This window comes from Lissotriton helveticus, chromosome 10, assembly GCF_964261635.1.
Source record: "Lissotriton helveticus chromosome 10, aLisHel1.1, whole genome shotgun sequence".
Taxonomy (NCBI): Eukaryota; Metazoa; Chordata; class Amphibia; order Caudata; family Salamandridae; genus Lissotriton; species Lissotriton helveticus.
The window spans coordinates 252,251,745-252,269,430 of NC_136071.1; the positions used below are offsets into that span (position 1 = coordinate 252,251,745).

Genomic DNA, 17,686 nt, shown 5'->3' on the forward strand with positions numbered 1-17,686 from the left:
ATATATATTTTAGGAGCTGAATCATGTTTGGGGAATATTAGAATCCAACATGCCAAATTTATACATACCAATCATATGAATCGTGTCAGTTTTCAAGGCTTTAGCTCATTGAATAGATAATCCTGACGTTTCTTTGATTGGTTGTCACTAATCTTGCTTGCCTGAGACCAGCCTTGCTCCTTTCTTGATTTTAAGAGCTATTTGTGGGGCATAACAAGGGTGAGGCATAGATGTTAATTTAGCTTGGACGATTATACAATGTCTTATCATCACCTTCAATCTTGAAAGATAGACACGGGCCATTGTGGCCTGACAGTGTTCTTAAAAAATGTTGCATTCATTTTAACCCTTTAACATCAGGAACATGCAAAAGTATTCACTTATACTCCTAGTTCCCCATTTAAACTAGTGAGGGCGCTACTTAGCCATTTACCCTAAATAACATAAAGATACCTCCGTCGTACCACGGTAATGTGAGTTTAGACAGAGCAATGCGCACACGCCCATCCCAGACAAGTCGCCTTTGTAGACCCTCCACCTCACGAAAGTACCGAGAGGGCACAAGATTAAACGAGTTCTGGAGAGCGTACAGAAATCTGGGCAGCGACATCATTTTAAAAAGGGCCGCACGACCCAGCGGGGACAACGGCAACCGACGCCAGCGAGCGACATCTAACTTCAGCCTTTGAAGAGAAGGTAGCAAGTTACGTTCATAACGAACGGCGGCATCCAAGGAGATGTAGATCCCCAGATATTTAAAGCCGGTCTCAGTCACTGGAATTGGACATCTACGAGGCAATGGGGGGAGTCCCCCAGCCAAAACGTAGACACAATATTTGGTCCAATTAATAACGAGACCCGAGTTCTTCTCAGAACATCGAAAAGCACATTAAGAGATTTCCGAGGGGAGGTAAGGTACAGGAGGATGTCATCCGCGTAAAGCGAGATACGATCCTCAAAGTCGGGAGTCCACCGAATGCCCCTCATGGAAGGCTCCCAACGGAGCCACTCAGCCAGCGGTTCCAAAGCGAGGGCGAAGAGTAACGGAGACAGCGGGCAGCCCTGCCGGGTACCCCGCCCGAGCGCAAAGGCCCCGGACACCTTACCATTAACCACCACCTGAGCCTGGGCTTCTCATAAAGAAGCTTAACCCAAGCGATGAACCCCGAGCCGAACCCAAACTTCGAGAGGGCAGCCCAAAGGTAGGGCCACTCAATGGTATCGAAAGCCATCGTCGCGTCAAGGGAAACCAAAATGGCCGACTCAGTGAGAGTCGCAGCCCGCGCGAGAACTCCATGGAGTCTCCGCAGATTAAGGGCGGTGTTACGATGAGGAATGACACCGGACTGATCCGGATGGACCAAGTCACCGATAACCGTAACCAAGCGGGTAGCCAACAGTTTGGCGAGAATTTTGGGTTCAGCGTTAAGCAATGAAATGAGTCTATACGAGGCACAGCGATCACGAGGCTTACCCTCCTTGTGGAGAACCACAATAGTAGCAAGCCGCTGATCCGCGGGCAGGGAACCAGAGTCCAAAGCCTCCAGGAACATCCCCTTTAAATAGGGTGCCACGGTGTCAGGTCGTAGTTTATACAATTCGATGGGCAAGCCGTTGGGGCCCATTGCTTGACCAGAGCAGAGGGAACGGACAGGGCAACGCAATGTCCCGAAGAAGTAACCGGGAATCATCCTCGTCTCTGACAGAGACCGAGGCATACACAGTTTGAAAGTGGTCAACAAAGCAATCAACGATCCCAACAGGCTCAGTAACACGCTCGCCATCCAGCCTCTCGATCACAGGGACAACACGATTCTCTCTCTCTTTCTTATCCAGCCACGCAATCAATTTACCAGCCTTGTCCCCCACGTCATACAGCCGACCCTGTTGCTCACTGTACATCACCTTAGCCGCATCAGTAACGAGGGCTTTGTAATCAGCCTGCTTCAAACTGAGGGAATGCGACGCCAAACCTGTCACTCCAGAACCAAGATCATTCTCAAGTGTAGTGATATCAGTTTCAATCCGCACAATTTCCTCATACTAATTAATTGTTTTTGAATGTTTTTCTCTGCCTCAGTACTTTCCTTAATGCTGCAGCCAGGTTAGTCTTTGGGTTCAAAACGTTTGTGTGTCGTCCCTATTACATCTTTGCACTGGCTCCCGTCTATAAAAAGGCCTCTGCTTCACGCACCAGTGGTTTCAGTAACCATGAACTAACCCCTTCCTACGTGCTATGCCTTTAGTCCGAAACCCGGAAATGAATTTCGAGGCCAGGAGATCAACAACACACTTGTGCTATAAAGCCAAGTAGAGTAGATACATCTTCACATAGCAGGGAACACTATTGTAATTAGTTATCTAACACATCTAATACATGAAGCTGTCGTACAAATCCGTTTGGCAAATATAGTCATATTCTCGTGAGTTACCCTAGGAAAAAGCTTCTTTACTACACCAGTCATCAAACATTCTTCAAAGGGTTAAAAATGATCGCACTACTGAGGTTGGCACCCACAGCAATGTGGAACCTTAACCTGGTGCAAATACAACTAATCAAGACACTATTTGAGCCCATGCACGAAGCAGGACTCAAATTTCTAACCATGAATACAGCTTTTCTAATTGCCACTACATCACTACGAAGAATCAGTGAATTACAATCTCTCACATTGCAAGAACAATACCAACAAATAAACAAAGACACCGGTCTCGAGAAATCTACTCGCCCTTTCGCCATGGCGAGTGAAACTTTATCAAGGCTATCTATTCTTAGGGCCTGCTGGCCTGGCCTTGCAAGAGTTTCAGCTGGGAAAGAGTGTGTTCTGTTCATTAAAGTGCATGAGAAATAAAGATACCTTTCTGTCTTGTTTACTTTGTCGCATTTGCTGTTCATTCAAAGAACGAAGTTAAATATCAGCTTATGTCTTATAAATTGCTAGATACTTCATCAGGGAGATTAGTATTTACTTTTTTTTTCTTTGGACAGCAAAGTTCTGTAAAGTGAACCGGGCAGGCACAGAATATTTAAATAGATTGTGAATGATATGAACAAATATTTCAAAATATATTTAAATAATTAGGAAAGCACCTTTTTCTGAGTCTGAAATGAGATGGAAACAAAGATTTTCATAGGATCAAACTAAATTGGATTACTTTACTTGGTGAGGTAGAAATATCCAAATATTTGCTGAAACCTGATGTCCACCCCATCCTATCAGTCTGTTAATCTAGAAAATGTCTACACTGTAAAATTAAAAGGCTACTTACCTGTTGGAATAGTTTTACAGACTTTCTGTATTCGCCTGTGACCCTTTAACCTCCATGAGAGGTGTGAGTGAAGCATCACGTAGGTTAATAAGCCCCAAGGAACAGTACTGGTTGCCAGAAAGGGGGAAAACAAATCAGAATATTGCAACCGTGGACTTGCTTCTGATATCAGAGTTTATGCATATCCCCACCTAGTGGTCCACGCCCAAAGGGAAAAATGACCCAACTCCAAACCCAGCCACTAGATGGCAGAATAATGTGCATCCAGAAAGACTTTAGTCTGTAAAACTACTCCTACTAGTAACTAACCTTTTCATCAGACCTAATACTACAAAACAATTACTGTGATCTTCAAAGAGATCTACTTCTAGGCATTGAGTCACCTCCCGAGTTAGCCTTTGTAATGCAGTGCAGGAGAGGTGTTTTTGAAATAGATATGTTTGGCTAGCGTTATAGCAACTTTGGACTGTAGAAAAATTGTGTTTAGTAAATGGACTTTAAACTTTGTTCTCTCGTTCTCTCTCTGCTCTTAACCCCCACCATCCTTCGTCCAGCACCTTTCATGCTCTACCACCTTCCTTATTAATATTCCCAAGTGCTAAATGTCTTAATGAAGTTAATAATGTTCAAATATAAAAATGGAGATGTATATTCTAAAATTATGGATTATCCGAGTGAAACGATATACGTTGCAGTTATTTACAAATCAAGGTTAAATAAACCATTTGTGAATATGTACCAATTTTGTTTTAAAAACATTGGTAAAAGGACTGGAACAGATCAATACAAAGTCCCCACAAGGATAACTGGTGTTAGTCTAGTGGTCATGAGTAGGCCATAAACAGGATGCTGGATGGAGTTGGCTGCCTTTATTGCTGTTTGTTCATTAATCATGCTTCAAAAGTCTCCACTGTGCACAATCGTGATGCCTACCATGTAATCTTTCTTTTGTTTAAAATCTTATTCTTTCAAACTTTCAGATTACCAGAATACTTATGATTGTATCCCAGTGCTTAATAATGGGTTGTCTTCTTTTTCCACCAGGTATTATCCCACAGCTTTTCTCTCGTCTAAATCACCCTGAAGTGTATGTTCGCCAAAGCATTTGTAATTTGTTGTGCAGGGTTGCTCATGATTCTCCCCATCTAATTTTGTATCCAGCAATTGTTGGTACGATATCACTCAGCAGCGAATCCCAGTCCTCTGGTAAGTAAATTCCATATTGCTATTGTGAAGTAGTGAAAATAAATTGCACTGAATGTTTTTAATATTACTGTGTTCGAGGCATGTGGGCTGCTAAATTAATATCTTTTGCATAGATCGCCGCCTAGTGTTGGGTCCGGATGATCGCACATTGTTGTCCTGGAAGAGTCTTCGAAGTATCCTGAGATAGGTGGCTCCTCCCCTGGACTACAGTGCGCATGGGTATCGGCTCCATCCCCAGATTGTTTTTTTCCGCCATTGGGTTCGGATGCGGTCTCGACGTCTCTCTGTCGGAACCGAGAAAACTTACTTCTTTAAGGCCAAAAGGCCTTCGTTAACTACGTCGGTATTGTTTGCGTACGGTCTCGAGTTTCTCCCGTCTCTTTGAGGCGGAATCTGCGGAGTTGAGTTACTCTTCGGACATCGAGGCCTTCTCATCGCAGCAAGACCACGACTTTTTCAACATGGACCGGAGCCCGTTTAAATACTGTCCCGTCTGTGGGTCCAAATACCCACATATCGACGTGCACCCGGTCTGCAATAAATGCCTCTCGCCGGACCATAACGAGGAGAACTGCATGGCCTGCTCCAAGTTCAGGTCGAAGAAAACGCTCAAGCTTCGGCGCGCGGTGCGCCTCGAGGCCCAGCGGGCGGCCCCGGCACCCGATAACATCTTCGACGGCCCAGAAGAAGAGAGCCTAAGCCATCGTCTTCAAATCTCACCACCTGCGACGGAGGTCGAGGCCGATCCCGAAGAAGACGACGGGGTCATGGAACAAGACCTTGAATACGTCGACGAGGTAGGAGACGACGAAGAAGTTTATGGGGCCGCGGAAGATAGCTCAGGGGATGAGCTATGCCCCGACAGTTACACGGATCAGGCTCAGGTCACGGGATCGCCACTCGGCCTTCCCCAAGACCCTGCACCGCAAGCCACTGCCCCGCCTTCAGGCCCGGCCACGGACATACCTGCGGGGGCTACGCAGCCCGTATCGAAACCGAAACTGAAACCATCGGTATCGACTGCACCTAAAATGGCCGACGCCAAATCGAAACCGAAACTACCAGATTCGAGTGCACCTAAGATGGCGGACGTTCCATCTAAAACACCGAAGCCTGCTACCTCATCGGCTCCGTCAACCTCCGGGCCACCGAAGTCGAAGAAGACTGTCGACTCAACTGTGCCGAAGTCATCGGCGGGGGATGCGTCCTCCAAGAAGGTCGTCCGTCCAGGGTCGACCGGGGCGGCGCAGGCGAAGTCCGCAAAAGTCGTCGACAAACATTCGGTGCCGACAGTCGGGGGGAGACTCCAGCAGTTCCTGCCAGTCTGGACAAACATCACCACAGACAGGTGGGTAAGACAACTTGTCCAGTACGGTTATTGTCTAGAGTTAACGTCCACTCCACCCAACACACCACCAAGGCAACGACCTATGTCCGCAGAGCACTTGCACTTATTGCAGCAAGAAGTAGTGGTGATGCTGCAAAAAGGCGCAATCGAGCTCGTGCCAGTGGAGGAGGAAGGCACAGGGGTCTATTCCCTGTACTTCCTTATTCCAAAGAAGGACGGATCCCTCAGACCCATTCTAGATCTGCGCCCCCTCAACCTGTATATACTGTCAGAACATTTCCATATGCTTACACTGCAACAGATTCTTCCCTTGCTGAACCAAGGGGACTTCCTAGCAACCTTAGACCTCAAGGATGCTTATTTCCACATACCACTACACCCGTCCCACAGAAAGTATCTCAGGTTCACTATCCAAGGCAGGCATTATCAGTTCAAAGTCCTACCCTTCGGAGTGACCACCGCCCCCAGAGTGTTTACCAAGTGTCTGGCAACGGTAGCGGCGCACCTCAGGAGGCAGAACATACATGTCTACCCCTACCTAGACGACTGGCTCGTTCAAGCCAAGTCGGAACAACAGTGCGCCGCGGACATGTCGACCACCATTCACCTACTTCACAATCTGGGCTTCTCGTTGAACTACCCAAAGTCGCACCTTCAACCAGCACATGTGCGGCAGTTTCTGGGTGCGACAATAAATACCCTGACTGCTATGGCTCAGCCAAACAAGGTCAGGATAGACAGCATACAGTCTCTAATCCAAAGGTTCAGACCGCAACACTCGCTTCCAGCAAGAGTGTTCATGCAGTTGATAGGCATGATGGCCTCCTGCATCTTCATAGTCCCTCACGCAAGGTTACATATGCGTCCGCTCCAGGAGTGCTTAGCAAATCAGTGGACACAGGCTCGGGGACAAATGACAGACCTAGTGTTGGTTACCGGTCGGGCGTACAACTCTCTGCATTGGTGGAATCCACACAACCTTTGCAAGGGCCGACCGTTCCAGGAGCCAGTGCCACAGATTATCCTCACAACGGACGCGTCTCTCCAGGGATGGGGAGCTCATGTGCTCACTTACACAGTGCAGGGACTATGGACGACGCAGCAACAAAAGATGCACATCAACTATCTAGAACTGATGGCAATCTTCATGGCACTCAAGTCCTTCAATGTACATCTGTGCAACAAGGTAGTGTTAGTCCGGACGGACAACATGATAGCGATGTACTACATTCAAAAACAGGGAGGCACCCACTCGCCACAGCTGTCTCATCTGGCTCAGAGCATGTGGAAGTGGGCCATTCAAAGGAACATTTTCCTCATGGCAGAACACCTCCCGGGCAAGGACAATCAGATGGCGGATCTGCTCAGCAGATACAGCCATCAGATGCACGAGTGGGAGTTACATCCATCAGTACTCCGCCCGTACTTCCAGCAGTGGGGTCATCCAGAGATAGACCTGTTTGCCACAAGGGAAAACGCAAAATGCCAACACTTTGCCGCCAGGTTCCCTCACCCACAGTCGCAGGGGAATGCGATATGGATGAACTGGTCAGGCAGATTTGCGTACGCTTTTCCCCCAGCACATCTAATACCGCTAGTGGCAAGAAAGCTAAGGCAGCACTCGATGACACTCATCCTGGTTGCTCCAACGTGGGCACGCCAACCATGGTACACCACGTTTCTAGAACTCTCAGTGGTGCCGCATCAAAGGCTGCGCCTAACACCCAGGCTCTTGACGCAGAACCATGGAGACATTCAGCATCCAGATCCGCAACAGCTCAACCTGGCGATCTGGCTCCTGAAGTCCTAGAGTTTGGCTACCTTCACTTACCCCCAGAATGCATGGACATCATCAAGGAGGCAAGGAAGCCCACTACCAGAGCATGCTATGCTGCCAAATGGAAGCGTTTCGTCCTTCACTGTACGGCCAATAACATAAACCCGCTAGATGCATCTATCCCTAACATCATTTGCTATCTGTTACATCTTTACAAGTGCAATCTAGCGTACACTTCCATTCGGATCCATCTCTCCGCCATAGCAGCTTATCTTCAGAACAGGCAACATCTCTCTGTCTTCAGAGTGCCTGCCATTAAAGCCTTTCTAGAGGGTCTGAAACGAGTCATTCCCCCAAGAACACCGCCAGCTCCGGTGTGGAACCTCAATGTGGTCCTCACCAGGCTGATGGGCCCACCTTTTGAGCCACTGCACTCGTGTGAACTCCAGTTCCTAACATGGAAAGTGGCTTTTCTTGTTGCTATTACGTCACTAAGACGTGTCAGTGAGCTGCAAGCGCTCACAATCCAGGAGCCATTCATACAAATTCATCCAAATAGGGTGGTACTACGCACTAACCCCAAATTCCTTCCGAAGGTGGTGTCACAGTTTCATCTCAACCAAACTATTGACCTGCCCGCATTCTTCCAAAACCCACAAACGGTGGCAGAAAGAATGCTCCATACTTTGGGCGTTAGGAGGGCGTTGATGTACTATATTGACAGGACACAACAATTTAGAAAAACAAAACAACTTTTTGTTGCCTTCTCGCCACAGCACAAAGGCAACCCTATTTCCAAAGCAGGAATAGCCAGGTGGATTGTTAAGTGCATCCAAATCTGTTATCAAAAAGCTAAACGTACCTTAACAATACCCCCAAGGGCGCACTCCACACGCAAATTGGGGGCAACCATGGCTTTCCTAGGGAACATTCCTTTGGAAGACATTTGCAGAGCAGCCACATGGGTTACACCGCATATGTTTACAAAACACTACTGTGTTGATGTGCATTCCAAGCAGCAAGCAGCTGTAGGACAGGCTGTTCTCAAGACACTTTTTCAGGTTTCTGCAGCTGGCACGGGCAACCGCCGCTAATGGAGGGACTGCTATATATTCTATACAAAAGATATGAATTTAGCAGCCCACATGCCTCGAACTGAATATGCTACTTACCAGTATGCATCTGTTCTTGGCATGTAGGGCTGCTAACATTCATATCGCCCACCCTCCTCCCCGGTGCCTGTCGCAGCTGCAGATATACTCTTGCATTCAATCATTAGCATGGACATCCTTTACACTTTTAACTCCATCTCTGCCACAATGGCTAAAAACAATCTGGGGATGGAGCCGATGCCCATGCGCACTGTAGTCCAGGGGAGGAGCCACCTATCTCAGGATACTTCGAAGACTCTTCCAGGACAACAATGTGCGATCATCCGGACCCAACACTAGGCGGCGATCTATGCAAAAGATATGAATGTTAGCAGCACTACATGCCAAGAACAGATGCATACTGGTAAGTAGCATATTCATTTTAGTAATATTTTATATGACAATGAAAACCTACATGTTAAGTCTGAATTTGAATGCAGAAGACAGTGTTGGTAGTTTTTGTGCAATTATTTATGTTTTGAACATATTTAAATGATATTCTCATCAGTCTAGCCGCCTCCCTTATCTTTGGCAGAGACCACCAAGTGATACTCCTCTTTGCAGTCAGTTATTAGTTTAATACATTTTGGTGTCCTTTCCAGTTTTCTCTGAATCAGTAACTTCTTACTATTGTGTCAGTACGTTGTTTTGCAGAGTGAACCTTTTCTGGATTCACATGCTGTGCATTATTCCGCCATATAGTGGTTGGGTCCAGAATTGTAATATTGTTTCCCTTTAATTTTGTTGTTGGTGGGCATCGACATACCACCATTTGTTGTCCTTCTGTGACGTCGACGTGCTTCCCCCGGAAGCTCCCATCTTTGGTCGCCATCTTCAGATTCTGTTTTTCCGCTGTTGGGTTAGGATCGATACAGAAGGAGCTCCAGAAAAATTGGAGAGAAGAATCGACGAAAATAACTAAAAAAGTCTACAGAATACAAGAAAAGGTTCTCCAGTATTGAATCTTTCATAGATTCACAAGCGTGTATCTTCCCCGTCGTCATGGTGGGAGTCTCACTGTAAAGGAAATAAATAGCCGTAAAAGAAAAAACTGCATAGATACCATAGATAACTAAAAACCTTGGTATCCCAGTATCATTATGTGGACCAAATGTCAGCCAATGAGAAGCCAACCCTGAGATCACACTCCCCAGCAGAGCCCTCGTATCTCAGATTTCCAACCACCGTCATGTGAGAAGAAGTCTCCCTGAGCTTTGCTCAGTTGTTCCCTTGGTTGTACTTTTGACCTGGATCTTACAGCATTTCCTTCTGGAACTGAAGTGTTGTCTTTTCTTCAAGCTTACTTCAAAATGTCTGAAAGCTCTAAAAAGAGACTGTTCCGACCCTGTAGATCTTGTGAGAAGGCCAGGCTTTTCTCTGTGGGAGTCTCACTGTAAAGGAAATAAATAGCCGTAAAAGAAAAAACTGCATAGATACCATAGATAACTAAAAACCTTGGTATCCCAGTATCATTATGTGGACCAAATGTCAGCCAATGAGACGCCAACCCTGAGATCACACTCCCCAGCAGAGCCCTCGTATCTCAGATTTCCAACCACCGTCATGTGAGAAGAAGTCTCCCTGAGCTTTGCTCAGTTGTTCCCTTGGTTGTACTTTTGACCTGGATCTTACAGCATTTCCTTCTGGAACTGAAGTGTTGTCTTTTCTTCAAGCTTACTTCAAAATGTCTGAAAGCTCTAAAATGAGACTGTTCCGACCCTGTAGATCTTGTGAGAAGGCCAGGCTTTTCTCTGAGGACCCCCACAAGGGTTGTTTATACTGCCTCTATCAAAAGCACGTCCCTAAGGAGTGCAAACATTGTAGGACATTTTCAGCAAAGACACTTATGGATAGAGAGGCACGTTTGTTGTTGTGGCTCCAAAAGAAAAAGGCCACTTCACGATCTGACTGAGGATGATTCTAAGGCTCACTCCTCCTCAAAACGTAAAGGAGGGCTTTCTAAGGCGAAATCTGATTTTAAAAAAAATAGCAAAAAATCAGTAAATCTAAGGAAAAGAAGTAGTCTTCCTCCTCACTGCCTCATAATCCTCTCAAAAAGTCCTCAGAGACAAGGGCTCCGTTGTCGGATCCGGCGACGAAGTTAAGAGTTTCTACGACCATTTAGTCACCAAAGGCATCGACGATGACCGTTACAACGACAACAGCCTAGTCGATGGCAAAGACGACACCGTCGACGGTTGGGCTGTTGACGACACTGTTGACTACTGGTACGGAGACAACACCGTCGACGATTACTTTTTTGACACCATCCTCGATTTTGTCGACGGTCGCTCAGTCGACGATGACTTTTAAATCTCCGATGAAAAGATCACTGATGACGATCTCTATTGAGAGGTTTCCCCTGTCGACGGGCACGTCGACAGAGAGATCAGGCAATTCCGAATTTACTTCTTGGAAAAAAAATTCTCCGCTGCCTCCGTTAAATCTTCTTGAAATGCAGGAGTCTGAAGAGGAAAGTCCATATGGGGTTGCATACAGTCCCTCACAGCTGAAAGTTAAAAGTCAGGACACTAATGAGGAGGAATATCAAGAAGTGCAGGAGGATTTCTCTTTTAAAGATCGACCACTCTCTGATTGAAAAGATTTGAGTCTTTTCAACAAGCCTACGACTGAGGAGGAGGAGGACAACGCTCCTAGTGTCCGAGAAGATTCTGTGTCCATGCCAATATCACTGGTATCGGATCTCAGGAGCATGATCAACGATTAGTATCGTCGGTTCCCTGAAGCTAATGCCTCTTCCTTGGACGCTTCAACCTGTTGCGCAGGTCCGATTGCGCAACCTCCGCCTCCGGTGCAGAAGGTGCACACTCCAAGGGTCACTACCATCAGAGATGACTTAGCTGACTGCGAGGTTGAAGACCAACCTGAGGAAGGAGAACTGGTCCAAGACGATCCTGTGGGTGACGTATGGGACCAATACATTATCCCTTCTTCTCCATCGCAATCACCCTCTCCGGCGACCTCTCCACCAGAGGACATCCTAGGATTCCACAAGCTCATGGAAAAAGCTTCAAAGAGGTTCGATCTTCCTATTCCGTTTAAGGAAACAAAGGGTTTCCTATATGATTTTAAAGAATCTTCTGGGAAATCAATAAGGACAATCCCCATGGTAAATTATATATGGGAGGAGGGATTGAAAATTATGAGGAATCCATCTTCCTTTGCAGCCTTGGTTCCCAAAATAGAAAAGAAGTACCGGGCTCCTGAGTGTTCTCCGGCATGTCTTATTGGTCATCCCCGACCAGAGTCTGTGGTGATGCAAGCTGGACAAAGACTATCAAAAAATCCATCGACTACATGTTAAGCTCCTCCTGACAAAGAAGGCAGAAAACTTGATGGAACAGACAAACGCTTTGCAGTAATGGCAGCAGCCTCTATCAAAGCACCAAATGCGCCCGCCATAATTAGCCGCTTCAACCGGCAAATGTGGTTGGATATAGCTCCTCTTTTATCACATCTACCAGAGGACAAGAAAGAAGAGGATACAGTAATTTTACAAGACGGGGCTAGAGCAGCCTCAGAATCCATAGACATAGTCATGGATATATCAGCAATGGCTTTCAGACAAATGGCAGGAGCCGTAGCGCTTCGCAGGCAGGGATGGCTTAAAGCTACCTTATTACGGCCAGAACTGCAGTCCAAGATAGTCGACATACCCTTCGATGGAGAAATTTTATTTTGTTTGATGATGCCCTGCAGGGTATTAAAAAAGATACAGACACTGCAAGGGCATTAAGTTCACTGCAACAAGGCAGATTTCAATCCTTTCGTGGCAGCGCATCAAGAGGACACTATCAACAGAGATCCTCCTATCAGTCCAGTAGGTACCAGCCATACCATCAGCAATGGTATCGTCAGTATGCAAATACTCAGCAATTTCGATCCTCAAATACTTCTTACCAAAAAGAGTCCAGACGAAAGCCATCGGCAAGAGGAAAATTGCAGGACGCCAATCGAAGACGGTGACAATTCCAAGGCGCCACCACCTCGTCATTCCACAACCTCAATCAGACCCATTACCTCTCTACCTGTTACCACCAATGGCTGTCTATAACATTGGACAGATGGGTGCTACACATAATTCATCAGGGTCACACCCTAGAGTTCCTCTACAAACCACCAGATCGTCCTCTCATTCACAGAAAGCAGCAACATCTCTCGGCCCTCAAGGCTGAAAATCTGTCTCTTCTTGTAAAAGGAGCAATAGAGGAGGTCCCTCTTCAACAGGGAGGGAAAGGATTCTACTCGCATTTTTTCCTCATACGGAAAAAGCAATCAAACAAATGGAGAAAGTTAATGGACCTCAGAGGCTTAAACAAGTTCATCAGGAAACAATCTTTCCTTATGCTATCTCTTCAAGAAATTCTGATGATGCTGAGCAGAGGGGAATATATGACATCTTTAGATCTATTAGATGCATACTTCCATATTCCAATCCACGTACGACACAGACGGTATCTCAGATTTGCGGTGGCAGGGCGCCACTACCTATTCAGAGTATTACCGTTCGGTCTCCGATGCGCGCCAAGAGTGTTAACGAAATGCATGCTGCAAGTCGCAGCGTATCTGAGGCAGCAAGGTCATCATATATATCCATATCTGGACGATTGGTTGATATAGGGCTCATCGTACCAAGACAGTTGAGAATCCTTGGAGTGTTGCATGAATCTCTTCCATTTTCTGGGGTTACAGATAAACATGGAAAAATCCTCTCTAATTCCGTCCCAGTCTCTTCAATTTCTAGGAGCCTTATTGCAAACCAGCAAAGCAAAAGCATACCCTTCAGAGGAACGCATCCGAGAGATTTTGAAACTGACTTCATAACTAAAGAAAAGAAAGTCCACATCATCAAGGATATTCAAATCCTTGTTGGGGATGATGTCATCCTGCATCCCCTTAGTTCCAAATTGTCTGCTTCACATGTGGCCTCTACAAGAAATTCTAGACCTTTAATGTGTACAACATCAAGGCTCCTTCGAGGATCGGATCCTCATCAATCCTCAAATAGAGGAAGCGCGGTCACGGTGGGGAAAAAGACTGAACTTATCAGAAAGGCTGATCTTCGATCCTCAATCTCCCAGTTATATAATGACAACAGACGCCTCATTACAAGGATGGGGAGCGCACCTCCAAGACCTGGAAATTAAAGGACATTGGAGCAAACAAGAGGCTCAATAACACATCAACTTATTGGAGCTAAAAGCGGTGTTCTTAGGCCTCCAAGCCTTTCTCCCCAGTACTCACGATTCACCAGTATTAGTCGGAACAGACAGCACAACAACAATGTTTTTTCTAATAAAACAGGGGGGCGGGGGGGGATTAAAGCCCCTATCAGCGCAAGCTCAAGAAATTTGGAAATGGCTTCTAGTACACAATATCTCTCTGCAAGTTCAACATGTTCCCGGAATACACAACATAAGAACAGATTCGCTAAGCAGATCAGCAAGTGTTTGTCACGCATGGGAACTGAATCAGGATCAACTCAATCGAATATTTCGCTTATGGGGCACTCCAGCTCTGGACCGGTTTGCCAATCGAAACAAGAACAAATGCACACAGACAGCAAGCAGATTCCCTCAGCTAGGATCTTGGGGGAATGCTCTTAAGCTTCGTTGGACTGGGGTGTTCACATATGCTTTTCCCCATTTCCTCTGATCCCAAAGGTGCTCAGAAAAATGAGATCGGGACCGTGCCACTTAATTCTGATAGCCCTGGCATGGGCGAGATAATTCTGGTTCCCGGAGCTCCTTCACTTGTGACTCCCAGAGTGCAGTTTCTTCTAATCCAAGATTTGATTTCCATGAACAGGGGCCAAGTTCTTCATCCCCAGTTGGCCTCGCTGAACTTGTCGGCATGGAACCTCATGAGCATGAATTTCAGTCCTTGAACATTAATGATGAATGCCGAGATATCTTCTCCCATTCTCGTGCAATTTCCACAAATAAAACTGATGTAGCGAAGTGGAAAAGGTTTTGCCAATGGTGTTTGACACAATCTCTTCACCCCTTACACTCTTCTCCATAGCAAGTTCTTCCTTCTCTATTACATCTAGCCAAGGCAGGCTTTTCTCATGCATCTGTCAAAGTGCATCTTGCTGCCATTTCATGATATCGCATGAGAGGTGTCTAAATTTTATATTGATAAGACAAAGTCCTTTAGAAAGACAAGTAAGTAAATAGCATTTTCTGGCCCCAGGACAGGTTTGGCTTTGTCAAGGACTAGCATATCCAGATGGATAACCTCAGCTATTATATTGTCCCAAAAGAAAGTCCTTTACACTCGACTATTCGAGCTCACTCAACCAGTAAAATGGCGACTTCAGCCGCATTGTTTGTGGGAGTATCGCTTCCGGATATTTGCAGAGTGGCAACGTGGAAGAATGTCCACACGTTTACCAAGCACTACCGTCTGGACACAGCTTGGAAAGCAGATTCAGCGGTGGGACAAGACGTGCTAAGTCACCTGTTTCATTAAGGTATTTTCCTTACAATTTCTAAAACATTGCTATTTTTCTTGTTAATGTTTTTTCTTAAATGTTACCTTAGATATTTTTCACTGTATGTCTTTTATTTTTATGTAATATGTTGCATTAGGATGCATGCTGGAACATACAATCCGTTCTATCTTCCAGAGGATATATAAACCTCGCAATAAGGAAGCAGAGCCTGAGGAAAAAAAGGTGCTATCCTGGAAATGCTTCCTTGCAAGAATACTGCTTTCTATTCTGATACAAGCATTTGAATCTATGAAAGATTTAATGCTGGGGAAAAAACAAGTTACTTACCTGTACACTGTGGTTCTCCTGTGTTGATACCTTTCATAGATTAACATGTGACCCTCCTGCCTCACCGTTTCTCAGGTAGACCACTTTTTATCTCTGATTACTTCCTTGGCTCACACTATGGGCTGGAAATCTGAGGTAGGGTGGCTCTTCTGGGGAATGTGATCTCAGGGTTGGCACCTCATAGGCAGGCATTTGGTCCACATAATGATGATACTGGGATGCCAAAGTCTATAATTATCTATGCAGTTTTTTCTTTTACTGCTATTTATTTCCCTTACCATGAGTCTCCCACCATGACGACGGGGAAGATACAAGCATGTGAATCTATGAAAGATATCAATACTGGAAAACTACAGTGTACAGGTAAGTAGCTTGGTTTTTCTTCGACGTACCGAACTTTGTTCCTAGAAGCTGGAGTGAGGCGAAGAAGAGAGAAAAAAACTTCGGCGACACGAAGAATGCGCAAACAGGGGGCTCCTTGTGCGCAGTAATGGACAAGACACCTTTAAAGTTAGTCGACAGTTGTCATCACAAATACACACAAAAAGATCAGCATCCGGTCTGCAACCTTTGCCAGCAGCTGGATCACCAAAGCGATAACTGCAACACATGCTTGGCATTCACCCCAAAGACTTTGAGGGTACGAGAGAGGCAGAGAAGAGCCAACTATAACATGCAGGGGCATGGCCCACCGCCATCGCTTTGAGACTTGGGCCTCTCCAGCGAAGAGGAGGACAATGTCGCCGAAGGACCTGAAGTCGAAGAGGACACAGACTCCCCAGTCGTAGAGGTCGAAAAGAAGTCTCCAAAGGAGGTAAGAGAACCGTCAACCTCGAAAAAGATAGGCGAGCCACGAAGAAGTGAATCAAAGTCGTCCAAAGACACAGATCGTTGGTTCCATAGACAAGGACTCCGAGACAGCAAAAACCCTCGAGAAAACAAAGACTTCGAAAGGCAGCCAAGAAAAGGACACTTTGACGTAGAAAAGAGAGAGGGCAAAATAGACATAGACGACTCCAACGGCATCGTCGAGCACAAAAAGAAAGGCGGAAAGTCTCGATTGCGAAACTCAAGCGTCCGAGATGGAAAAGAAGAAACAGAGGCTCGAGTCAGAAATGACAAGTATCTTGCAACACAAGAACATTTTTGACAAAGATTTAACAATTCAAGATTCCAACGAAAGTTTCGACCAATGTCGAAAAAGAGGTTGAGGATCTGCACCTGCCCACAACTCCCGAACCACTCGACAAACAGGAAGAAGACGAATACATCTTAGAACATGACAAGGGAGGATGAAGAGGAACAAACCTATAAGGGTTCGGTGACCTCGGAGGCTCAAGACCTGCAATGGAAAGATCTCGACACCAAATCACTAGAAGAAGTGGTGGATACATATCCATCCAGGCCTTCACCACCAGATGACATTGGAATGTACAACCAAGTCATAAAGAAAGCAGCAGACACTTATGGAGTGCATTTGGAGGAAGAAAAACCCCAATCATGTTTTCTATTCGAAACCTTGCTGCCTATCCAAACAAGGAACCAATTCCTACCCATGTTGCCAAGTGTATTGGATCAAGGTAAGGAAGCTATCTGAAAGAGACACGTTAGTGATAGGTTCCTTACCTTAGAATCTCCCCAGGCGTCAGACTGGATCTGGAAAGTTTTGCTTCGCAGTACCCCTGCGTGTCAGTATGTGGCGTCCTGCGGCTCCGCGTCAGTCACTGGCGTCGTCAGCACCAAGATGACATCACAGAGAGTACTTAGGCGCCACCCATGCGCGCTGACGTCTGTTCTTTCTTTTTCCGTGCCAGCAAGCGCAGATCCGGATTGAGCACATACCTTAGTCACTTTTTGACTACTATTTTGAGACTTGTCTCCCCCAAATTTTCTCCTAGTGCGCGTAGGGATGCCCGGCTTTAAGTCTTGTGAGGCCTGTCGCCGTAATATGTCGGTGGCGGACCCCCACGATGTTTGCCTCTACTGCCTGGAGAAAGGCCACGGCTCCCGGGACTGTCGCGCCATGGCTCCGAAGGCCTTGCGGGAGCAGCGTAGGAAATTGCTGGAGGTCCGGCATTCGCCTCGCCGCTGCTCCGGATCTAGGGGTCATTCCCAGGACCGCTCACTGG

At 46.2% G+C, this 17,686-nt stretch overlaps 1 protein-coding gene across 1 annotated transcript in view; it reads left to right on the forward strand.

The window, feature by feature from the left end:
• Window positions 1–17,686, forward strand: part of SMG1 (SMG1 nonsense mediated mRNA decay associated PI3K related kinase) — a 1,634,890-nt gene that overhangs the window by 980,388 nt on the left and 636,816 nt on the right. Inside the window, exon 36 of the mRNA XM_078665250.1 lies at window positions 4,315–4,476. Within this exon, the coding sequence (XP_078521376.1) occupies window positions 4,315–4,476 (162 nt within the window). The remainder of the gene's footprint in view (window positions 1–4,314; window positions 4,477–17,686) is intronic.